Source organism: Gastrolobium bilobum, unplaced genomic scaffold, assembly GCF_033153095.1.
Source record: "Gastrolobium bilobum isolate Gb01-03AN ecotype WA unplaced genomic scaffold, APGP_CSIRO_Gbil_v1 utg3850, whole genome shotgun sequence".
Taxonomy (NCBI): Eukaryota; Viridiplantae; Streptophyta; class Magnoliopsida; order Fabales; family Fabaceae; genus Gastrolobium; species Gastrolobium bilobum.
Window position 1 is genome coordinate 147,321 of NW_026897525.1, and position 26,761 is coordinate 174,081.

General features: G+C 33.1%; 2 protein-coding genes across 2 annotated transcripts; both read left to right on the top strand.

The window, feature by feature from the left end:
- Window positions 1-5,995: 5,995 nt before the first annotated feature.
- On the top strand, window positions 5,996-16,046 carry LOC133307673 (lysophospholipid acyltransferase 1-like). Its single transcript, XM_061508226.1, has 8 exons — window positions 5,996-6,347; window positions 6,447-6,502; window positions 6,654-6,874; window positions 7,034-7,442; window positions 7,892-7,977; window positions 15,053-15,116; window positions 15,195-15,304; window positions 15,453-16,046. Exons 1-8 carry the CDS (start codon window positions 6,046-6,048, stop codon window positions 15,591-15,593), a joined length of 1,389 nt encoding a protein of 462 aa, XP_061364210.1. The 5' UTR covers window positions 5,996-6,045; the 3' UTR covers window positions 15,594-16,046.
- Window positions 16,047-17,497: 1,451 nt separating this feature from the next.
- On the top strand, window positions 17,498-18,608 carry LOC133307684 (BAG family molecular chaperone regulator 1-like). Its single transcript, XM_061508238.1, has 4 exons — window positions 17,498-17,717; window positions 17,829-18,085; window positions 18,170-18,316; window positions 18,402-18,608. The coding sequence occupies exons 1-4, from the start codon at window positions 17,513-17,515 to the stop codon at window positions 18,606-18,608; spliced, it is 816 nt and encodes a 271-aa protein (XP_061364222.1). The 5' UTR covers window positions 17,498-17,512.
- The last annotated feature ends 8,153 nt before the right edge of the window (window positions 18,609-26,761 follow it).

Here is a 26,761-nt window from a genome sequence, read left to right on the forward strand (position 1 = left end):
TTATACTACACCCCTATATGGATCATGATTTAGTCCATTTTTTTTAACACAATAAAAATTACAATTGATTGAAGCCACAATAATTATAAAAGTTTCTTACCTAACAAAGCAAGGAAAAGAACAATAATTACGAACAAAATGAAATATTAACAAAAAATAAATAAACTAAGAGAAAATAATAAAATATAAATAATATGCATAAACAAATTAAGCGAAGAACAAAATGTAAATTATTCAATTTTCTTTACCGAATATAATATGCTTTAAGAATGGTAGTTTGGTGTGAAATTCTGGTGGTGGGATAAGGGTTAGATAAACGTAGAGGGCATTTATTAGTGGTCGAGGAATTAAATTCTTGAATAGATTCGGCATTTAATGATGGGGTTAAGAGGATATTTACCATCAAATATGAAACAATAATTTTGCAATTTTATATTTTAGATCCACATTTATAGGCAAAAGTGTAAATGAGTTAGGCGACCTAATAGAAACCAATGACTCAATTTACATTAAGCCAGATTCGACATAGTATATATAATCGAATAGAACATGTTCAGACATAAAAAAAAGTCTATTTAGAAAGCATTGCATAGGCTTTCTTTTATATGTCAGGCTTATAAACGTACAAGTCGGTCTATATCATATTTACCATCAAATATGAAACAATAATTTTGCAATTTTATATTTTAGATCCACATTTATAGGCAAAAGTGTAAATGAGTTAGGCGACCTAATAGAGACCAATGACTCAATTTACATTAAGCCATATTCGACATATTATATATAATCGAATAGAACATGTTCAGACATAAAAAAAAGTCTATTTAGAAAGCATTGCATAGGCTTTCTTTTATATGTCAGGCTTATAAACGTACAAGTCGGTCTATATCATATTATTTATTTTAAATAAAATAAATAATTTATTATTCTAATAATTTTGAATAAAAAAGTAATATTAAAATAATATTACTTTTTTATTCATTAAATACCTAATAAGCTTAAATAGACTAATAGGCCTAGGCCAAGACTTTTATTTTTTAAATATTGGCCACTGGCCAAGTTAGGCTTATAATTTGGACTACACAAAACTAATAGACTAAGTCAGGCCTAAAATATTTTACTCATATCTAACTTATTTAAGCCAAAATCTAATCCGAGGTTCAGCTTATTTACATTCCTATTTATGGGAGACTTGCAATACAATAGTACAATACGATTATTTTATGGGAAAAAAATAGCCTCATGTGACATAAGAGAGTTATCTTATGTCATACACTCATAGAATTTCATGTCATTTTTTTTTTTAAATTGTAGACCCCACATATTTATATCACCCACATAAGAGTACTATTTTATGTAATATGAGATTAGTAAATACCCTTGAAACAAAGCCTGACACAGTTGATAGATAGCTGGGTTTTTTAAGCATGCTGACAGGGATTCGATCTCTAACCGTGTGTATAGAAAATGCTTTGTTAGGAGAGACTGTACCACGATAGCATGATCTCTCCGTCTCGAGGGGTTTAGTCCTTGACTTTTGGCTGGGAGATATCCTTGGAATAATTTTCCAAAATAAAATAGTAAATCCCTTAATTTATTATAGGATAATTTTATGTGTAATTAATTATTTAATAACTAATACACAAAAACTGGAAAATCTGTAATTTTTTTTTGAATGTACATAAATAATGGATAAAATAAATAAAATTATTATAATCTATTTTTTTTCATTTTAATAAAACATAGGAATCAATAGCAAGGCTTTTATGATTATGAAAGGCAACGTAAGGAGTTGTGAACGAGTACGGGTTCCGAATCATGAAAAGGTTTTTTGGAGTCAGAATTAAATGATTATTATGTGTTAGGTTCGGAATTAAATACAATTAAAAAATGAGAGTGCAGGCTGGCAGCGTATATTCCGAATCAACTCAAATTGGAATCTTTTTTCTACAAGTCACACAATTTATTAAAAATAAAAAAATTATTACGCATAATTTGATATTTTATTAGTAGGAGAATTTTTTTTTTCTATAATTTGAGAATTCTTTTCCCCATTCAAATTTTAAGGAAATGAGGGTGGATGTTATCACAAATTGAGTGCATTATCTATATTTTAATATAATTAATTTATAGAGCTACTGTCAAGAAAAACGAAATATGCGCTTTATTAGACAAAGTTATTTTTTTTAAGCAATTGCAACAATACTCTCACATTTGGAACAAGGTAACATTTAAGGGAGCATAATTTCTGGAATTAAAATGATTTTGCTATGCTGTAAAAATAATTAACAAGTATGATATTATAAGGTCTCCTGGGGATGGGTATCAAAACAGTAATGTTTTATATGTTAATTAGAATAACTCGATATATAAATTAAATTAATAAAATTAAAGTTAAAAAGGACTTTAACTTCACTTAACTTGGTTTAATTTGGTCCAGTTTAAATAAATAAAAATAAATTAGCAAATTAACTTAAGGAAAAAGATATTATAACAATCAATTAATGTTACTATCAATGTTACTATCAATCAATTTCACCGTTAGATCGATTATGTTGATCCAACGGTTATATTTATTTCTATCTAGTATGATTATGATTTTTCATATTTAATATTTAATATTTATTTTCACCTTTGTATGGTTATGATTTTTCATATTTAATGTCTTCATTACTACCCCATTCCTTAAAACCTTTCATGCAAGCAGCAACGGTTGCTGCAATGGAAAAGCATTAATCAAAAGTTTCCCATTTTGATAAAACATAGGAATCAATAGCAAGGCAACGAAGTAATATTCACATTAAATATATGCATAGGAATTAATTAAAGTTAAAGCCTTACCACTGACATAAGTTGATTGTTACAGTATCTTACCCCTTAATTTAAATAACCTATAATTTGCATTATCAAGTTAAAATTGCAGAAGTAATATTCTCCTTAGGTACTTTAAAATTCCTCTAAACCTCATCTCTCCTTCGCATGTGACACAAAGACGAGGTTGGCAATGAAGACAACATCGTCGACAGAAACGATGCCAATGATAGTGGCAGGGACGATGACAAACGTGGAGTCGATGGAAAAACTTTTAGTACTGCTTTAGCATATACTATATTCACTTAAATTAATGAATTTAGTAAGAAATCAAATTATCTCTTATATATATATATATGAAATTTATATGATAAAAGAGAAAAAAGAAAAGAAAACATAAGTCACATATACTTTTATACATGCAGAAATAATTTTATTTCTTATAATATAAAAAATATTAAACACAAACTTAAAATATATATCCATTTTCTTGGTTCCAATGTCATTTAAATTCATATATTATAATTTTAGTGGAGGGAATAAGTGAGGAATAAAATTTTATCCCTTCCACAGGAACTCTAAGCTGCCAAAATTTGATAAATTTTACGGTTAAATGATAACAATTAATTGAGAAAATGGAGAAGGAATAGAAAATAAAACAAAAATCTTTAGCAATTGGTTTCTTACTGAAGAAACTAATTCCCAGTACAAATTCAAGCAATATTTTCAACAAAATCTAAGTTATTCATTATATCCAATTACAAAATGTTTTTCCCACTTCTAGAAAAAGATGGTCTTCTCGTAATTAAAACCGCATTACTCGTTTTTGAAGTTTGATGTACTTTTCAAAATAATATAAATACTAAGAAGAATTAGTCTATTATTATAAAAGTAATCATTTTGTTGATATTAAAATTTTTACAATTTTTAAAAAAATTATCACCAAAATTACTTACGTAAAATAATTATGAAAACGCACCAAACTAAACTCTAAGGGCGGTATTGGATTGAGATTTCAAAGGATTTTAATGAATTATTTTTGACAAAAAAAAATCATTGGTATCCAATTAGGATTTTAAAGGATTGAAAAAAAGTTACGTGATATTCGATTAAGATTTTAAAAGATCATTTTAGAATCCGTCCAAATCCGTTGGTATTCAATCAGGATTTTAAACAAAGGAAAAACAATCTTGTGGTATTCAAAAATCTGATGATTTTAATGAATTTTCTATTGATGTAGATTTCGTGAGACTTTTTAGTGAGAAATATAAATATGATTTTTTCTATTACAGTGTCTTTTTCTTCCTTTGGCGCGGGTTGACCCGCTTGAAATAAGGTTCCTCCATGAGAGCTTCATCAAAGCTAAAAAACGAAGCTAAATTTTTTTTTTGAGCGATCTTTATCACAAAACAACCCAGAAACAACCAACCAACAAAATTCTAATATAATCCATTTCAAAAAGAACAGATTTTTGAGAGCTTTTAGAAGTTTAAAAAATGAATTTTCAAACTATGGGTTGCGATTTTTCTTGGCACAAAAATGTATGATTTTTGTATAAAAACAACATAAAATAGAAGAAAAACAATAGGTGAGCTAAAACCCTCAAACTAATTTTTTTTTTACATCAATGAAATAATATCAATTTAAAGAAATATTGAAACTTTCATTATATGAACTAGAGGTGGCAAAGCGGGCTGCCCGCCCCGCCCTAGCCCGCCAAAAAGCGGGTTGGCCCGCCCCGCCTTCAAAGATGGGCTAGATATCTCAGCCCGCCCTGCCTTGTTTGGGCGGGCGGGGTGGGCTGCCCGCCAAGCACGTGACATTCTACACTAAAAATTAAAAAAAAGATTAGCCCGGGCGGGCTGGCAGGCTTGGCAGGCAGCAGGTTTGAGAAACTCAGCCCGCCCCGCCCCGTTTGGCGGGGGGCTCGGCCCTTTTTGCCAGCTCTAATATGAACCCTATATTTCGTAATAATATATTTATGAACGAAATTCTTTAGCTATAGAAAATGATTTCAAACAATTTTTGTGTCAATAGATAATTAAAGACTTGTTTTTCAAAAGCCCCAAAACAATTTAAGGTTTTAATGTATCGATTGAAAATAATTTGAGAATTTTTCTAAACTTTCATGTAATAAAATCTAAAAATTCAGATTCGAAATTTTTTTAGAATACTCAATGAAAACATGCATATGATATATAGTTAGAAAACTCTCATCACGTAGAATAAAAACCCCAAGATTTCCAAGATCAATTGCAAAAATTTCCAAACGAAATTTTATCATGAACTTTAGGTTCTATATACAAATTTAGAATTATTTTAATAAATAAAAAGATTGGATCTTATAATCATATATGCATAGCTCTGATGCCAAATGGAGAAGATAATTTTTAACCCATTGATCAAATCAATGCGTGGAGGACTAGTATAACTTTAGATATGTAAAGAGTTGTTGCTTAATAATTTTGAATGTTTGTTAAAAATTATATTATATTTTACTGATTGAGAAAATTATATTAGGTTTTATTTTTTTTATTAATATCATTGTATTTCTTTGTTATTTTTTATCAACTCTTGTAATCTTGAATGTTTGTTAAAAATTCATATGATTTTTTAAAATCTTATTAATCCATATTATCCTTTCAAGTCTTATAAATTTTATTAAAATCTTTTAAAATTCAATCTTATAAAATCTTGATTGTAAAAATAGTCTTTTGAAAAAATCTTTAAAAATCCCTCCGATTCTAAATAATCTTTAAAAATCTATAAGATTTTTTATCTCAATAAAAATATTTTAAAATTCTAATCCAATACACCTCCTAAAGAATTTTAGTAAAAAATATTATAAATTGAATATCAATTAAAATTCAAAATTTTAAAAAAGTTCCAATCAATGATCATATCAGTTAAAATCAGCATTGATCTCTTTGCATTTAAATGTTGTACTATCTGCAACAGAACAATTCAGAAAAAAAAAAAACCTTAATTAAGTTGACGGAGTTCCTGAGAAACATTCGAAGGAAGATTCGTGCGGTCAGAGCAGTAAAAAGCCTTAATATTTATTAAGTGGAAGCCTTAAGTAGGTGGTGTGGTGAGGGCATCCACGTCATTTCACGAAACTTGTTAACAAGTTCAAAGGTTCGTTTTCAACCTTTGAAGGCAACGAACCTCGATCGAACTCACATCCACACACACAGAGACACCAACGTTTTCAATCGAACCATAGCCTTGGCCATGGAGCTTCAATTGGATTCCATGGCTGCTTCAATTGGGGTATCAGTCCCCGTTCTTCGGTTCCTTCTCTGTTTCGTCGCCACCATTCCCTTCAGCTTCCTATGGCGGTTCGTTCCCGGTCGCCTCCCCAAACACCTCTACTCCGCCGCCGTCGGTGCTTTTCTCTCTTACCTCTCCTTTGGCTTCTCTTCCAACCTCCATTTTTTAGTTCCCATGTTACTCGGCTACGCTTCCATGCTTCTCTTTCGCCAACGATGTGGGATCCTCACTTTCTTCTTGGGATTCGGCTACCTCATTGGCTGGTATAATTAATCTATCTATCTCTTTATGCATGCAGGGTTACGATTCAATTGTGCCACTTTTTTTTTTTCTTTACCGTTGGTGTGCGTTTTTGTATGTAGCCATGTGTATTACATGAGTGGAGATGCATGGAAGGAAGGTGGCATCGATGCCACTGGTGAGTGCTAATTCATTGTTTTTTTCAATTTTTATTATTTTTATTATTATTATTATTATTATTATTATTATTATTTAAGGCATTAACTTTCTTGTTCTGGTTATTTGTGGTGGTGGGTGGATTATTGATTGTGGTATTGAATTGGTATTAGGGGCTTTAATGGTTTTGACACTGAAGGTCATCTCGTGCTCGATTAATTATAATGATGGATTGTTGAAAAAGGATGATTTGCGTGAGGCTCAGAAGAAATACCGGTTGATCAATTTGCCTTCGCCAATTGAGTATATTGGTTACTGTCTATGCTGTGGGAGTCACTTTGCTGGTCCAGTTTATGAAATGAAGGATTATCTTGATTGGACAGAAAGAAAGGGGGTATGTTTATTTGGGTTTTGATTAATAATAATTGATAAATAAACACACAGCGGGGTACAAAAATGTCAGTAGCAGTTTCAGTTTCTCTTTTTTATGCTCATAAATAACTTTTACCATATTTACTATTTCAATCTTTAAGTCTTTTATTATTATTTGCAGATTTGGAGCTCTGAAGCTAAAAGACCACCACCATCACCTCTTGGGGCAACCATTCGAGCTCTTCTCCAAGCTGGTTTTTGCATGGCCTTGTATTTATACCTTGTGCCTTATTTTCCTCTGTCCAGGTTTACTGATCCTGTATACCATGAATGGGGATTCTGGAAAAAGTTGGGTTACCAGTATATGTCCGGTTTTACGGCACGCTGGAAATATTATTTCATTTGGTCAATTTCAGAAGCTTCTATTATCATCTCTGGCCTGGGTTTCAGTGGCTGGACTGATTCATCTCCACCAAAGCCGCGCTGGGACCGGGCCAAAAATGTAGATATATTAGGTGTTGAGCTTGCAAAGAGTGCAGTTGTGATTCCAACTGTGTGGAATATACAAGTCAGCACCTGGCTTCGTCATTGTGAGTTTCTTGCTGTTGAGTTTGGATGCTTTTCTTTAGAGATCTAAATAGAATATAGACATCTTTCTATTTTAGGCATGAAATTTTATTTAGGGTCCTAGCTGGATAAGTTTCAAGTTCTGGTAACAATTTGGCTATAATATTTTTTAGGTGGTTACCTCTGTGGTTCTTTAATTAGTCTGTATCAAGGATTTGTTTGATCATATCAAAATAATCTCTCTTCTTGAGTTCTAACAATTATTATAGCATGATCAAGCCATCAAACCTGAACCAAAAAAAATGATAAAGCAAACCCACACTGGATTGTCATTTTTTCCCTTCTTCTTACCCTGTAAACTAGGCAAGTTGCAAAATTGAAATTTAATGTAGATTACCGATTTACCTTTCATTCATATGGGTTGACTATGAAGTTTGAAGTAGTAACGTTGTTATTGTTCTTGTTTTGCTAGATGTTTACGAAAGGCTTATTCAGAATGGGAAGAAACCGGGTTTCTTTCAGCTACTTGCCACACAAACCGTCAGTGCTATTTGGCATGTGAGTAAAATTTTTGCTGCATTTTAAATTGATTGTTTTTTCTAATTGAACATAGAGGCACTGAGAATTACTCTCTGTTATTTTTGTTCAGAATAAAAGGTTACAATATATACACTAGAATAGCATGCTGTTGGGAGAGAAAAAAGGAATTAAAAAACGAATAACATCACCAAAACTTCAGCCTATAGACAGTAAACTACCAAAAATAGAAAATGGAATAAATTTACTGCTAATAATCCTATGATTTCAGGATTAATCCAATCCCTTAATCCTTGGGATATTAGTTTGGAGTCCCTCAAGCCGGTGAATAGATTTCGATCATTCCAGCTTGCTAACATTCAAATCAAATTCTTTCTTCAGCAAGGTTTTTGTAAACATATCAACTTCTTGTGACTTGGTTGACACAATGTAGGTTGAAAATTCCATTTTCAATTTCTCATTTGATGAAATTTCTATCAATTCTCACATGCTTCATCATATCGTATTAGAGGATTATGAACTATTCTAATAGCTGATTTGCTATCACTGTATGTTTTCGTAAGACCTTCAAGTGGAATAAATAGGTCTTGTAGTAACCTACTTATCCAAATCAGTTCTCAAACTTCTTGAACGATTTCCTTGTATTATGCGTATGCCTCAGCCGTACTTCTTGCAGACCACAGATTGTTTTTTGCTTCTCCAAGTCACAAAATCTCCCCACACTTTTTTGCAATACCCAATAATTGACTTTGCGTATGCTATTGAGCCTTCCCAATTTGCATCTATGTAGCACTCAATCCTTGGTTACTATTTTTTTGGAACAATACTCCTTTGTCGGAAGACCCTTTTGAGGTAGCAAATGATCTGATTAATAGCATCTAAGTATCTCTTAGTAGTAAAATACATGAACTGAGTCTTCACGCTAACATTGTAAGCAATGTTAGGTCTAGAGGTCTAGTGAAAGACAGGGAAATCAACTTCCCTATGAAGTCCTGGTGGGATTCCCTCGCCATAAAGAGGATTTTTTCATTCATTTTATGAATTCCAATTTCTGTCTAGAGGAGTTCCAGCAGCCTTGCACCAAAGTTTTCCAGTCTCCTTTAGTTGATAAAGAGTATATTTCCTTTGGGAAATGAAAATGCCTTTCTTGCTCCTTGCTATCTCCATCCCAAGTGATGGGCCCTTACAACCATTTGAAAGGATCTATATGAGGAAAAGGAAGGCCCAAAAGTTGGAGAATAACCAACTATTAGTAAATGCAAATGAAAGAGGGGCAGTTTGTTATGAGTGAGGCCACGTGGCAAGCAATAAATGGTGAAGGGGAAATGGGGAGTGCGTGTGAAGAGAATTCTGGTGGGGCCAAACTGATATAAGAGGATGGAAAGAGAACGTGGGGAGGGGAGAATATTCATGTTGTGGAATGTGGTGGCTAATAAGCGTGGTGCTTAGAAGCAGGGTATGAGGTCTTTTTATCATTAGATGCGAATGATTTCTGCATTGTTATTTGTTTGTGTCTTCATTTATTTGTTGAGTTCTGTATTACGAGTTATGAGGTCTGTTGTTGCTTGTTCTGGTTAATTGCTGGTTATGTAAAGGAGCTTGTCTCCAGAGAATATTTGAATTAATAGTAATATTTTGGAGTCATTTGTGAATGATTTGCTGGGTGCCAACATTTTATACCATGTGATAAGAACCTTGTGATGCACCACCCCAAAAGCTAGCTCAAAGGGTGAGATTGTCCAAGGTTTTATAAATCCCACATTAGTTGCCCATACAACCAATGTGGGACTCCAAGTCCCATACCTTGCAAATGGAACCCAACATTCCACCACGCTTCCCTAGTGCGTGCCCCCACGCACAACTCCATGTGATGGATGCTCTGATACCATTTGATAAGAACCTTGGGATGCACCACCCCAAAAGCTAGCTCAAAGGGTGGGAGTGCCCAAGACTTTATAAACCCCACATTAGTTGCCCATACAACTAATGTGGGACTCTAAGTCTCATACCTTGCAAATGGAACCCAACATTGAAAGTATTTTGTGTCCAAGATTTTTTACCTTAAATTCTGCCTGAAGCCTTTTAATCCGTTGAGTGTCATCTGTAGTACTCACTATAAGTACTACTTTTTTTTTCTATTTTTAGCTTGTTTAACAAAGAGGGTATGATCTGCCAGTCCTTGTGCGTGCCCAAACTGTTTCATAGCCAAGCCAAATTTGATGAACCAGAGACTGCTTGATCCATATAAAGATTTCCTCAACCTGCACACCTTACCTGATTTATTTTCTTCAAAGCCTGGAGTGGGCTTCATATAAGCAAGTTTCAATTTAGGAAACCATTCTTCACTTCAATTTGGTGCAATTCCCAATCAGGAGTTGCAACAAGAGAGATGAGGACTTTGATAGAGATTAATTTGGCTAATGGAGCGGAAGTTTCTTTTCTTCATAGTCAATACCATAGGTTTGAGTATACCCTTGAGCTATCAACCTTGCCTTGTATCGATGTATGTTTATCAATTTACATCCTACCACTTTCTTTCCTCAAGGAAGATTCACTACATCCCATGCTTTGTTTTCATTTAAAGCATTCATTTCCTCCATTACAACATCCCTCTATTTCGGATCTTGAAGAGTGTCATGAACATTTTTTGGGAACCTTCATTTGATCAATCTTTGTGATGAAAGCCTTGTACTTTGGTGACAGCTTAGAATAAGTTAGATGATTGGATATGGGATGTTGAGTACATGACCTAACTCCCTTTCTAATAGCAATAGGAACATCAAGATCATCAACAATAGCATCAATATCATTCACTGTGTAATTACCTTCATCAACCTATGTGTCTCCCTCAAGATTTGGCACAGTTGGATTTTTGAGGAACTCATGGTCTTCTAGAGTAAACCTGAGGTTCACCCTGCAGTTTGTTTCATAAGTTCTTCTGCTTGAGTTATAAACTATTTGCATTTAGGGTCTTGATTGAATGGTGGGTTTGTCTTGAAATGAAATGAGAAGTGAGATATGAAGAGGCATGGATGGATCCCAATGTTTCTCTTCACTAGAATTCTCCCTCGGAAGTGAAACATTGGGAAAGAAGGTGGTGTCATAGAAGTTATGAATTTTTTTGGTCGAAGGACAATAGCACTTACATCCTTCTAGGGTAGGAGAGTAACCAAAAAAGATGCACTTAATTGCTACGGGGTCAAGTTTGCCTTGAGTGAACTAGACATATGAACAAACACAGTACACCCAATGACTTTAGGGGGAAGGAACTCAGAGTCAGATATGGGGAAAAGATTTTATTAAGAAACTTAGTGGGTCTGAAATTTAAGAGTTTTGGAGGAAAGCTTATTGATATGATTTGTAGAGGTTAAAACAGCTCCTGAAAAGGAATTTAATAAATGACTTGAAAATATTAGGGAACAAGCAACTTCAAGAGTATGACAGCTTTTTCTTTCAGTTATACCATTTTGCTGTGGAGTGTAAACACAAGTGCTTTGATGGAATATGCCTTGCTCAATGATGGGCTAGGATTAGTGGGCCCAAGTTTAGCAATGCAAGATTAGTTAGTTAGCTAGTTTGCTAGGGAAACTATTCCAGAATATTCCTAAATAATAGGATATAAGGAGGGGGTGTGGGAGTGTGAGATATTCATGTATTCAGAATATTGGAGTGGGGTTTTGGAAAGGATCTCTTGGGATCTCTTTGGCCTAGGTATTTGGCTTTAGAGTGAGTGAGGTCTTTTTTGGTTTATCTTTTCTGTATTTTCATGGTTGTATTTCCTGTATTGTTGTTAATAGAAGTGTTATTTTACTGTTAATTGTTGTTATTCTTGCTGTGAATTTCTGGGTTCCATCAATTTGGTATCAAAGCACTACAATCCTGGGAGTGCTCTTCGATCCACAGATCTGAAGAAGAAGAAGAAAAAAAAAAATGGAACACAGATTGACGAAGGTCGAGAAGAGCTTGTATGGTGTGGAGGAAAGGATGGTTGAAATGGAAGTCTCTATTCGTCAATTGAGAGAGACGATAATGACACTCATTAATCGAGTGGACCCATGGAAAAGGAGATCAATTACTGAAAATAGAGTTGTTGCTCACGGTGGTGATAGCGGAGAGAGGGTTCCGGAGGCAACAATGAAACAAAGGGAGGAGGTGCCATACTTTACCGGAGAATATCCATATGGATGGATTTTTCAGGCGGAGCATTATCTTAGGGTGAACCAAATCCCTATTGAAAAACAAGTGGAGAAAGCTTCAAGTTGTTTTGAGGGAAGGGCCAAGGGGTGGTTCCAATGGTGGAAACCAAGAAATCCGACAATCACGTGGGAGGGACTTCGCTCTGCAGTCCTAAAAAGGTTCCACATCTCTGTTCACGAGAAACCATACGAAGTTCAGACGACATTCTTGACTAATCGGAAGGAAAAAAATGGAGCGGAAGGTGTAGGGGTAAAGGCGTACGAAAAAGGAACAAAAGAAATTAAGGAAGAAAAGCAAGAGGCAGAGGTTGAAGAAGAACAAGAAGAAAAGCGTGAGGAAAAGATGAAGGCGGAGATTCGTGCTAAAATCTGGTCACATTCAACAGCAAATATGGAGGGCATTATGTCGTTATCTCAAAGTGAGGAAGAAAAGCATGAAAGAAACGAATAGAAAGAAATCGTTGCTGGGAAGATGGTGAATAGTGTGAGCTGTAGTGGGTTGAATGATAGTGGGCCTGGATCAGGATAATATATTACAGCTCATTCCAATAACACAAATGGAGAAGGAATTCTCGAATTGGGCTCTAGTTCACGAAATGGGCCAAACACTTATCACTGCCGGCCCAATTCAAGTGGTAATATCAAAACCAATGGGGCTCAACAGCAACCCAATGAATTCTGTCCCAACCTAAGGCACATAGCGACTGTGAAAAGCCAAGATTTGACACAAGGAGGCTCCATTACCAACAGAAGCAACGATGACCAAGGAGGTGCGAGATATTGGCGATTAACAGCGGAGGAAACGACTACTGGCCGTCGACGACACAATCTATGCTTCTGATGTGATGCTCCTTTCTCTGCGGGTCATGTGTGTAGCAACCCACAACTACACGACATGTTGTTAGGCGTTGGGGTCGAGGGAGAGAGCGGAGGGGACGACGCGGGTAAGCAAATGGCTGGTGAGGAAAACTGGGATATACGTTTGAGTGTGCATAGTATCGTGGGTGGTGACAGGCATGGGGCTCCGATGTTGGATCTTGCCACGTCATTACTTGCAATAGCCTAGGCAAAATGGGTGTCTCTCTTGTTACCAAGTGACATGGTGATTGCGGACAAATATGCTCCTGATGCAAACAACAAGATCGTGCCAGCATATGCTATCCCTGATGGCTAGATGAGATTGGATATTGATCCAGATTTGGTTAAAACATTTAGTGAGGCATTGGATACCCCCAAAACCATCATATGGAATGGACCAAGGGTAGTGTTTGAGTTTGACACGTTTGCTGTTGGGACAAAGGCTACTGCAAAGAAGCTGGCTGACCTCAGTGGTAATGGAGTGACAACGGGGTTAAGAAGCTTTAAGCAATGGGACCCTGGTGGATGTTCAATTACATCCCCTATCATCTTCCTCACCTTGAGGACAAGGTGAATTTTGAATGGGGAGTATTGATGGGCTAGGATTAGTGGGCCCAAGTTTAGCAATGCAAGATTAGTTAGTTAGCTAGTTTGTTAGGGAAACTATTCTAGAATATTCCTAAATAATAGAATATAAGGAGGGTGTGTGGGAGTGTGAGATATTCATGTATTCAGAATATTGGAGTGGGGTTTTGGAAAGGATCTCTTGGGATCTCTTTGGCCTAGGTATTTGGCTTTAGAGTGAGTGAGGTCTTTTTTGGTTTATCTTTTCTGTATTTTCATGGTTGTATTTCTTGTATTGTTGTTAATAGAAGTGCTATTTTACTGTTAATTGTTGTTTTCTTGCTGTGAATTTCTGGGTTCCATCACTCAACAAAGTAATTTGCAAGTTCATGAGAATTTTTTTTTTTTTGCCATTGTCAGTTTAAAGAATCTGAAAGGTTGCAAAATTATTTGAATATGGCTCTTGTCTCAGATTTGTCTTTCATAGGATAGGTTTAACATATTCGTGTGTGATCAATAAATGTAATGAACCATCTTTATCCACTAAAATTAGAAATTCAAGCAGGACCCCATAGGTCACTATGAATGAGGTGAAAAGGTTTTGAATTTTGATAAGAGTGCTCAGGATGATTTTTCCCAGATTGTTTTGCACATTTACAGTTTTCTCATTGGAAAAAAGAAACATTTATTGATAAATAACTTTGGGTTCAGGGACTTGTGATAATTGAAACTAGGATGACCTGAATGTTTATGCCAAAGCATTACATCATAGTCCGAGACATTAGATATGTAAAACTTTGATTGTGTTGGAGGTTTTGAAGAACCAAGGAAATAATAAAGACCACTTCGTTCCTTAGCATTACCAATCATCATCCCGAAGTCAAATCCTGGAATTCACAAGAAGTAGGAGAAAAAATACTGCAGAATTTTGATCCTTGGATGGTTTGCAAACTGAAATCAAATTAGATTTCAATTTAGGAACATAAAGAAAAGATTTTATCTCATCATCACACCTTTTATAGGAAGAAAATAGATTTGCAGAGCCAGTCCCGTGGTCGGAAGCTCATAATCCCATGATTTCTGGATTAATCCAATCCCTTAATCCTTGGGATTTTAATTCAGAATCCAACACTAACAGTACTCTAACTGGTATCTGCAATGTTATTGTTTCAAGCTTACTCACCATCATTAAATTGTATGTGTAGTTTCTCAGGAATAACTAATAATTAGACAATTAATCATTACACACAGTTACGCACTTTTTGATGGTTGATGTAAGGTATACATACATCTGTTAACTTCTTCCGGTATTTTTAATTCAACAAAAAAACATTATCCAATTTAGCAAGCTGATGAAGGTTTTGCATGAAGTAACTTTGCTGTTCTGCTATTTTATACTATTGAATCCATGCTTTATGTGGAAGGCTTTCATGACATATCAAATTTTTTCTTTTAACATTTTGACGTTATTATTGCAGGGATTATATCCTGGATACATCATATTCTTTGTTCAATCAGCATTGATGATTGCTGGTTCCAGAGGTAAATTATTGAATTACGTTCCTTTGCTGTACTTTCTTCAGTTAGTTAACTGGTGTTGCTGTGTTTCTTTTCAAACAGTCATTTACAGATGGCAGCAAGCCGTGCCTCCAACAATGGCTAGTGCGTTGGTGTTTATGAATTTCACTTATACACTTTTGGTTCTAAATTACTCTAGTGTTGGTTTCATGGTTGGTTCTCTTTCTCTCTCTTTCCTTCACACATACAAACACATTACACACACGTCCGTCCAATTTGTATGCTCAGTCTTACACATGCAAATACAGAATTCAAAGATTTTTACAAGATTCTATCGTTTCTTTGATTGTGTCTGAATAGGTATTAAGTCTGCATGAAACTATCACCTCATATGGAAGCGTGTATTATATTGGAACTATTGTTCCTGTTGTTGTGATTCTTCTTGGTAAAGTAATCAAACCTGGAAAGCCTGTCAGATCTAAAGCTCGGAAGGAACAGTGAGGCAGACAATGCTGTTTATTCTCTCTGGAGTTTATGAAATCAGATTAAGATAATGGGAGAGAATTGGTTTCCACTTTCAACGGGTTCTGCCCCAGGTTTTCAATGTTTTGTTGCAGCTCCTTCAGTCTTGAAAATGGTTGAGCTGTTTTATACTTTCGATTTTGGCATTCAATTGTATTTCTGTGGTTAAAAACATCTTCTTGGCGGGTCGATAAAAGCAGTTATTAAAGAAAATGTTAGAAACATCTTGTATTTCTGTTATTTATGTGCTCTGTTAGCTCTGGACTCTTATCCATTTCTGCAAGCAGGTCTATTTTTCAAATCTTTGTTACAGACAAAGACGCATGAACTCTAATGTATGATAGCATAACTGTACTATTTAGTTCTCAAACCACTGCAAGTTAATTTGTTGTCTCTTGTCCAAAACTGATGCCTGCTATGTGGGCCAGAAAATAAGGGTGTAATTTTACTGAGAAATTTTTGGATAGGCACTGCCTATCATAGGCCTATTCAAGCATTTCAAATTCTCAGAAATGCACCTGTATTAAAACTGACAAAACCTGCAGAAATACTATCACTTCCAAGTGCAACTTTAATTACACTTTCAAGATTGTTAATTAACAAAAGATCACAGGCGTCTAGTCCGTTACAAACAGTAATTAAGCTAGCAGTTATAGTGCCTGGTTTGTTTTCTACTTGGAAAGTTTTAAATTATGATTATAAAATCTGGTTAGGGTAAAAGTTAGTCTTTTCTAATTGGTTATATACTTATATTTTACATGAGAGAAACAATTTTCTTACATACACAGAAGAAGGGTGGACCCATCATTTTTTTTTTTTATTTCTCCTCTTACCTGTGGGTTCCATTTGTAATTTTATTTTTACAACATGATGTAACTATTTTTCTACAAAAGTATTTCCCTTTGTAATTTTTGTTAAACCATAATTTTGACATTTCGAATGGTAAAACAAACATGCAATTAATAGCCTGGCATTTAATTACAGCTTTCAGCGCCCAAACTGTGGGGATAATCACATTCACAATGACATCAAAAGAAACGTTGTAATCATAAATTGAGTGTAATTTGTAGAAAACCATGAGGCATTTAATCGTAACTGTGATTTGAGTATATACTGCTCATTAATTACTGATTATTACTGAATAGGAATATTCTTATATTTAGATAAAATCTTCAACGATCAAGCAAATATACAATTGCCAACTGGCTCCAGATTTTGCTGCAGCTTTTTTCACTGTTCCTTTCCTCCTTTTTTTTTTTTTACCTCTCAGTGATCATAGCATTCTGGTTTTCCAATTCAAGCAACAAACTGCAATTCTTCGCTTTTTTTTTTCTCTTCCTCTTTAAGTTACTTCTGCCATGACAACTATGTATTTATCCTTATCTTCTCATTAATTTCTTCATTCTTTTTATCTCCAAAACAATATAAAACTGTAAATTTGACAAAAGACTTTGTAGTATAATCCCTTGTCTCTTCTTGCACGTTACCAAGTCTGATTTTACCTTTTCCCTCTTTATATATCCCTTGTTTCTTCTCTTCAAATTCTGGCACTTAATGTTAGGACCATTCCTTTTTTTTTTTCCACCGACTGCTAGTTTTTGCTGACACCACAAAGTTCAAGGTTGAAGCTTTAGCATCCCTCTAAATTATACTAATCTTACTTCCTTGGACTTTGTCTTTTTTTTTATTCTTCCATATTTTTTTCTTACATTGCCCTTCATCATGAAGAAGAGGCTTTTGGGCAAGTCAAGGTTCTTTTTTCTTTCTCGGTTTTCCTCCCAGATGCCCTTTTTGCTCTGAAAAACATAGGAGCACATTCTTCCATTACCCCCACAAAACTTGGAATGCAATCAAAGACGACACACAAAGGAACAACAACAAAGTCAAAGCTCAACATCATGTTTTCAAGGGGCAAAAATAGTGACAATAGTGGTCATGGCAGCACAAATGTTTCTGAATGGGAATTAAGGCCAGGAGGAATGCTTGTGCAAAAGCGTAATTCAGATGTGAATCAAAATTCTACATCTGTGTCCACCATCAAAGTTAAAGTCAAGTATGGTTCATCTTATCACGAAATTCGTATCAGTTCTCATGCAAGTTTTGGTACATGCAGCTTTAGAAATTCCTATCTCTGTGGTTTTTTTTTTTTTTTTTCAGAGATTATTTTGATTATAAGTTGATCTATTTTTTGAATATGGTTCTTTGGGGTGCTAGGGGAATTGAAGAAAATGTTGACAGAACCTACGGGATTACATGCTCAGGATCAGAAGTTGATTTTCAAGAAAAAAGAGAGAGATTCAAAATCATATCTTGATGTTGAGAGAGTCAAAGATGGATCAAAATTGGTGCTGCTTGAGGACATTGAGAGTAGAGAAAGAAGGACACTCGAGAAGTTAAAAATTGCAAAAAAGGAAAAGACTTCAAAATCCTTAACGGAAATCAACTCGGAGGTTGACAAACTCGCCAAGAAGGTATCTAGTTTTACAAATAACATGTAGAGTTTCACTTATAATTTCCACATTGTAAAATGGCTTTCATTCAATGAAATTGTGTAGGTTGCAGCTTTGGAGGTTGGTGCTTCTAAAGGTGAGATTATAGCAGAGTTGGATGTAGAGAGTTTGACAGAAAATTTGATGAGAATGTTGATTACATTTGATGAAAATTACGTTGAAGGTGAACTTAAATTGCAGAGAAGAGAGCAGGTAACTCTTGATTTTCAAAACTGCAATATATCAATTGATATTTTATGTCATTTACGTTGTACGTTTTGGAAAAATTTATGTGAAGGTAAGGAGAATTCAGAAGCACATTGAGACTCTAGATATGTTGAAGATTCCAAGGCCAAACTCAATTCCCCTTAAAAATGAAGATAACATGATGCCACGGGAGAGCAAGGTGCATTCTGGTGTTCAAAAGCAGCACATGAAGGGGACACAGGGAAATGCTTCTTCTGACTCAGTTGTAGTAACAACAAAATGGGAAACTTTTGATTAATGCTTTTCCATTGCAGCAAATCGTTGCTGCTTGCATGAAATGTTTTAAGGAATGGGGTAGTAGTGGAGTTTAGGCTTAGAATGAAATTTTCAAGTTGTAAATTTTTATATGGAAACAAGAAAAATTTATTTGAACATCTTTCTCTACGATCTTTTTTCTATTTGTCGGTGTGATTGTGCTTAGCTGTGAGCCTTTCTGCTTTTGATACAGTTGTGTAGGGACCGTGTAATCAATCATAGTCATAGCCTTAAATACAGAGGTTATTAATATTGATAAATGTTCTTTGTTAATATCTATGGACTATTCTTTCGATTGGCCAATCACTTCAACGGATTCATTGTTTATTTCTGACTTCTGCCAAATTTAAATGGCATGATGCTATTCAGCGGTCCAGTGCATAATTGGTTGTTAAATATTTTCGAGATTAGTACTATTTTTTTAAATTAACAAATTAAAAAAAAAAGGTTACAGTGCATAAAGGCCGAGTTATACTCTCAATCTAGCTGTAGCATGTCCCATTGAAATGTTTTACACAAGTGAATATGAAATACAAATATTAATGATGAAGATCTATTTTTCTTAAACAGTTTGTGTTGTTTCTGTTTTGAAATTTTCTGTAATCATCTTTTTATTTTTTATTTATTTTTTGTACTCTACAAAAAGTATGACTAAGTTGGAAAATCGGGATGAGCATGTTGATGTAAACATATAAAACTCCAAAATGGGAGGAATGATAATGCAAAGAAAAAAGTGCAGTACAGAAATCTTTTAGGTTGATTATTACCTTTAATTATTTTTTCCTCCCATTTTTGTTATGAATTAATCTTTAGTGCAACTGATTTAGTGTATCTGTCATTCATTTTATGACATGTAAATAAAAATATCACAAAATCTGACAAAGGAATATTTTTGTTGCTGTTGATACAAGTCAGAATTAAATACATAACCTAATACAGCCTACTCAAACCACTATATCAAATCACCGAAATATTGGTGAACTTTTTCCTATTTTTTATGCACATGTTACAAAATAAAATAACAATTATACTAAAGATTTATTCCCTGAATAGTTGGTGTAATGCCTTTGCTCAAAAAGTAAACGCAACTAACATTTCTCTTATAACGGTGACTTGTAATTTTAAATCAATCCATATTATTATAATAATAATAATGTACCCCACAAAATATTGACTCGGGTATAATTCAATTATAAAGGTACAATGTAGTCAATGGATGTGAGAAAGATGTGGATTCCAGTTATGAGGGGGCTCTGAGTCACGGTAGTTTATTTCCTTGTTTGAATGTGTATACTGTTGAGTCTAGAACAGGATATACAAGATAATAAAAAGAGAAAACACATTTTTTCTTTTTCTTCCCCATAGAATTGGAAAATCAGGGCCAATAATTGTTTAGTGGAAACTGGAAAGTCAGGTGTGTAAGTTTTTCTCTAGGTAGAACTAAACCATTTCATGTTCTGCTAGGCTGTCATGAAAATGAAAGTAAAAGACCTTACCTTATATGATAAATCCAAACTATAGGGAAGTTCCAAAACCTGCGCACATAGCATGTTGGACCTATTATACCAAAACGAATAATGAGCCATTTGAAATTCTTGGAACTGCAATCTCACACTTATTTGGAGGAGAATCTGGAATTAAGTTTACAAAAGAAAGCATAACAAACCAATAGCATTCAATATATTTGAAGATATGTAATTCGTGCTCAGGCCCAACTTCGTCTCCACATTTTCTGGGCTGGAATGGCCCAACTTCATGATATTGCATATTTGCAACTGTTCCTGTCATCACTTGTCGCTATTAGGTTCTCTCGTTTTGTGGTTTTGTACTGTCGTCTGATATTTCAGGTTTGAGATGTACTTTTATTGTGGCTATTTTTTTATTATTTTTTAAATATTTAAGCTTCTGAATCTTGGTGAAAATGTTATATTGGCATAGATATAAAATAATTAATATAATCTCATTCAAAATCTTAAGATTTTGGGTTGAATTGATTTTTTACACAGTATCAGAACCTTCGTGACTTTAAAGTTACAAGTTCAATCAACATCGCCCTCATTAAATTAATAAATAATTAAGTATTGTGGATGTTTCTTAGCACAAGTAAATAAGCCTGTGCATTGTTCATCTTTCAAACCTAGTGAACTTTGTATGAGAGGGTGAATTAGATAAATATAAAATTAGCCTTACCCACTAGCTTAACTTTTGAATTAAATTGACACTTTACATAGTATAAGAACTAAAGCATCACAGTCCTTCACTTTTGAGCTTAAGCTCTTGCGTAAGTGAATGTGTTAGAAAGATATAAAATCGCCTAATCTAAAATCTTAAGATTTTAAGTTGAATCGATTATTTGCATTCTTTTTATTAACATAATTATAACATGGGACTTTAATACTTGGTGTTGACAAGAGTTAGTGCAAATAATATGATCGAAGCACTATCAAGGTTATTAATAATTTTTTTTTATAAACAACACTATAAATCATGGTTGAGAGATGCAACATATATTACACTTAAAATTTAAGGGATCACTACAAGAAAATTGATTTTTAGAGGCGGTTATATTTGTATTTTGAGGCGGTTCAAACCGTTTTTAAATGCCTGGTTCGGTGGTTCATAAACCGTATCGTTTATCACCGTCGCGAGGCAAAATACAGGAGTTTTGAAAAATCGCTGGAATGACCGCATCTACATGACAATCTAAGGCGGTATTCTAACCGCCTCCAAATCATATTCTGAGGCGGTTATTTTAATTGCGACCACTACCGCCTCCAAAAGATAATTTGAGACGGTTATTTTAACTGCCTCCAAATAACGTGTAACCGCCTTTAAATAGTTAAAATTATTTAAATTTTAAATTTTTAATATTAAAATTGTTATTTTTAAAAGTTAATATAATTTTTATCAGTTGGAATATAAATAACTTGTTGAATTTTGTATATGAGTGTCTTAGTGTGGATTGTTATATAGAAGGGAATGGAGAAGGAGAAACAAGTGTCATCGAATGTGGGACTTCAAAATGAAGGTTATAAAACCGTCTTTATTTATCATTCAGAGGCGGTTATATTAAAATCATCTCTAATTGCTACATTTAGAGGCGCTTATATCTAAACCGCCTCTAAATGGTCAATAAGGGCAGTTATTTTAACTGCGTCTAATATATATTTGGAGGTGGTTATGGTATAACCGCCTCTAAAGGTAGCAATTAGAGGAGGTTTTAATGTAACTGCCTCTAAATGGTAAATAGAGGTGGTTATTTCAACCGCCTCTAGTACACATTTGGAGGCGGTTTCATGTGAACCGCCTTGAATCAATTAAACCGCCGAAATTATCGCCTCTATGTATCAATTGGAGGCGGTTTAATTGAAACCGTCTCAGTTAAACAGCCTCCAAATATCAATTTTCTTGTAGTGATAGGATATTGTTATTACTAAATGATATTAATATTAATATTACTAGCATATCTTAATCGTTGATTTTTATCAATCAACAGTTATTATTTATTTCGAATTAATAATTAATTAATGAATTTGATTTGTGAAAATAATAACCGTTGATTGATAAAAATTAATGATTAAGTTATGATTATAACATTATTTGATAGAAATAATATCCTATTTCAAAATTTATTAGGACAATCTTTCATTTTATTAAGCTTTTCACTTAAAAATAAATTTAATGAGAGTTGAAAATTCAATAGTTACTTTTGCACGTCTCTTACCTGATAAATCACAGGTCATTTGAAAGTAAAAATTTGGCGATTCAAATTAATTAGATTAGTTGAAGTATTAGAAACTTCGTAACCACAATAAAAAAAAATATAGTTTCTCAAAGTTGTATAAAATAAATTGTCTCATACGTTACATAAAAAAATTGATGGGATTCAGTTTTTTTTTCTTTTTTCCTTGGTGGATGTTATTTATTTTTTTATGTGTTGCATTAAATAAATTATCTCATACAATATAAGAATTTTTTTTTTTTGTTAGAGATATTTCAATCAGTTTATCGTTTTTTGACTAATCCAATTCGAGAGTTTCAAAATTAAGATTTTAAACCCTTTCAAAATATGATACCGGAGACCCCAGCTACTCAATTCCTTGGTACACGAGCGAGTGAAAGTATATAAGAAACTATATTCCAAAAAAAAAAAAAATCGCAAAATTTCCCTAACTTTACTACATCGAAGGGAAGCACGGGGAACCTTCGAGTCTCTGTAATGCTGCTTATTTCTCATTGTCCAAATGGCAAAAATGGTAAGCAAGTTGCGGTAAGTTATAGCAATAATATCAAAGGAAATATATTTTTCATATTATATAAGATAATTTTATTTAATATAATACATAAAAAATGGGTAAAATTCATTAAAAAAAAAAGGATTCGACTCGCTTTTTACATGTGCATTAGATATTGTATATATTTTCCTAAATTCATTTTGTCATCTTCTCTCGGTTTCCTTCGAAAAAGTGAAAATTGAATGTCTCTTCCTTCGCCACTACTTCGAGGATGACATGAAAATGACCATAACGCCGACGCAGTGACGGAAAATAGCTCCAGCTAGAATTAATTAAACTTTTTCGTGTTGACTTAAGCTATTCAGGAAATACCATTCATATTCGAACTGATCAGTAAAATGACTGGATTTCACCTAGATTTATTTTTGTGTCAAATTTGCCGGCATTGTAGATAAAGAGATAATATAATTTTCATTGAAAAATTCAATTTTAAAATATAAAAAGGCATTGATGTTGCTCTCGTCAAGTTCGTCATGAGCTGTAATTTATTCAACTCCCAACATACATAAGTTTTTGGGATAATAATATTGGACCAAATTAACGCGTAAAACTTAGCATTTTGCTTGCTAGTGGGTATAAATCTTCTTTAGGTGGGTCTCATTTGAATGGTATTTATTTGTTTGTTACGTTCAAAGTTTGCTTTTTGCTGTCTTTCGTTATTTTATAATGTACAATTTTCATTTGTCAAATTAAATGTGCGGTTGATAAAAGATTATTTATTAGAAAAATAAAAACATTATTTATGGATCTTAACTTAACAATTTGAACTATTAGGCGAGATAATTATTTATTATGATATCAGAGTATTTGTGATTACGAGATTTTTGGAATTTTTTGTGAGAGGTGTTATAGAAATTGTTATGGACTCAAATACGAGACCCATTTAGTATATGACCCAATAAGGAACAATTCAAATATGAATATGATATAATCAAAGGAGAATATTAATCAAAGTTATCAATTTTAAGACGACAGTATCTGACTTCGGCTTGGGCTGCTAGAAGAAGTACAAAAGGTCCATAATTCCAATACCGACCGGTAAACTCTATAAATAAGAGGTAAAACCTATATGTATGAATTATTCTCTCTCCCTTTAATGTTATGTTGGCAAAAGTCATTTTCCTTTTACTTGTGCACAATGATCTGCCATACTCAAGAGTATCTAATTCATAAATACCTCAGAGAGAGAACCTAGATCTAAGATAAACTCACTAGTCCTTTGAGCTAGATATCTCTGTCTTTAGGACAGAACAAATATATAATATAAAAAATCATTGATAAGTCTTCACTTAACAGCTTAGCTGATAGGGGTGTTCATCAACCGATTCAAACCGCGGTGACCGAACCGAAAAACCGATAACTGAATAAACCGAAAATCGAAAAATCGAAAACCGATTAAAAACCGCAAATTTTAATTGGATTGGATCGGTTTTTGGATGGGTTGATGAAAACCGATCCAATATATTAATTCCTCTCTACCTATTGGGTCTTTCCCTAATCATAGCCTAAAAATTTCTAAATCTAAGACCCATTAGCCCATTAACTAAACCCAAAAAAAAATCTAGTCACATCTCATCAACAAAATTTTATCTTTGTAGAGCTTCATATCTCATTACCAAAAAAAAAAAACTATATTATAGTTTATTAATGCTTTTGTATTTCAAAAAAAATTAATTTACAAAGTCAATATATACAAAAGATGTTATTTGCACAATAATCATGAAATAAATTTTAGGATTTTAAAAAAACCGAAAACCGATCCAATCCAAACCGAAAAAAATTGGATTGGATCGGATCGGATTTGAAAACAAATCAAAACCGAATGGAGGATTATATGATCAAATCGAAGGGATTGGATCGGATGAATTTTGCTTCCAAAACCAATCCAATCCAGACCGCTAACACCCCTATTAGCTGATAGATTAGATGATTGTTTATCAATATTTTACGTTAAAAAAATAGAGTAAAACCCCATTTTGGGTCCTTAACAAAAAACACGGTCTCCACTTTTGTCCCTTAATAAAAAAATCAACTTTTGATCCTTCTACAATTCCAATTCTTTGAAAATATGGTCACTCAAAAATTCAATGAAGATCCAATTTAGTCTCTAAAAAAGGATTGATATGAGTATTTTTTTTGTAAAGGATAATAGTGGGAACCGTATTTTTTATTAGCGAACCAAAAGAAGCTTTACTCAAAAAATAAGGCAAAAAAATTTATTTAATGCTTTTAATAAATTAATTACGCATTTATTATAGTTTTGGAAATAATTACACATTTATTGCACAATAAGACACCCATTTTGGGCGACACCAATGACGCCTAAATTGTGCGTCACTTATCAAGTATTGACACGTGTCATATTTTTAAAAAAAAAAATAATTTAATCATAAAACTTCTGAAGACCATAACTTTTGACTCGGGTATCCAAATCAGGTAATTCTTTTTTTTTTGATTGATTCCACATAACTTTTTGAGATCTACGCAATGACATCTCATTTGACATATTTTATTTCTCACAAACACAATTTAAATTTGCAAAAATGGTATTATAAGAGCGGTAAAACTCAGAAACCTCTGAGTTCTGGATTTGTGATTTAATATAAAAAAATAAATAAAATTTTGATTTGTGATTTAAATTTTTTTTATAATAATTTTTTTTATTATAACAAAATTTTGGTTTGTGATTTAAATTAAAAATAAAAATAAAAATTATTATTAATAAGGAAAACAAAATAAAGATTTCATTTGTGATTTAAACTAAAAAATCAATTTGAAAATTCTGTAGAAATAAAGGAAATGATTAAATAAATATTCTAAATCTCTAAGGAAGAAGGATATTATTTTTGAAATTAACGATTAATGCTATAAGTTTCTGGGTTATCATTCGTGGTCTGAAATTAATGATGGCTTATGAATATTTTTCAAAAATAAAACTACCTAAATTAGGCGTGATTGCCGCTTGATTGAAACTCAATTTAAACGTGATTGGTGACGTGTCAGGTGTTGACACGTGTCACATTTTTAAACTCAGAAGCCTCTAGTTCTGGGTTTGTGATTTAATATAAAAAATAAATCTAGGTTTGATCTGATGTGTGATTTAAATTAAAAAAATAAATTTTTTTATTTTTATTATAAAAAAATTTGGTTTGTGATTTAAATTAAAAATAACAATTATTATTAATAAGGAAAACAAAATAAAGATTTGATTTGTGATTTTATTTTTTTAATTTAAATCACAAATCAAATATTTATTTATTTTTTATATTAAATCACAAATTCAGAACTCAGAGGCTTCTGCGTTTAACCGCTCTTATAATATCATTCTTGCAAATTTAAATTATATTTGTGAGAAATAAAATATATCAAATGAGATGTCATTGCGTAGATCTCGAAAAGTTATGTGGAATCAAAAAAAGAATTACCTGATTTGGATACCCGAGTGAAAAGTTATGGCCTTAAGAAGTTTTATGATTAAATTATTTTTTTTTTGAAAAAAAAAATGTGACACGTGTCAACACATGATAAGTGACGCCCAAATTTAGGCATGATTGCCTCTTGAGTGACGCCCATTTTAGGAGTCATTGGTGATGCCAAAATGGGCGTCTTATTGTGCAATAAATGTGTGATTATTTTTAAAACTGTAATAAATGCGTAATTAATCTATTAAAAAGTATTAAATAAATTTTTTTGCCCAAAAAATTATAATACTCGTCATGATTAAAACACGAATTCGCTTGGAACATATAAACTACAAACAATAATAAGGAATGTTCAGAATTGTACAGGAGTGAAGAAACAAAATCAAAAGAGAAAGGAATAGAAGAGAATAATTAAAGGG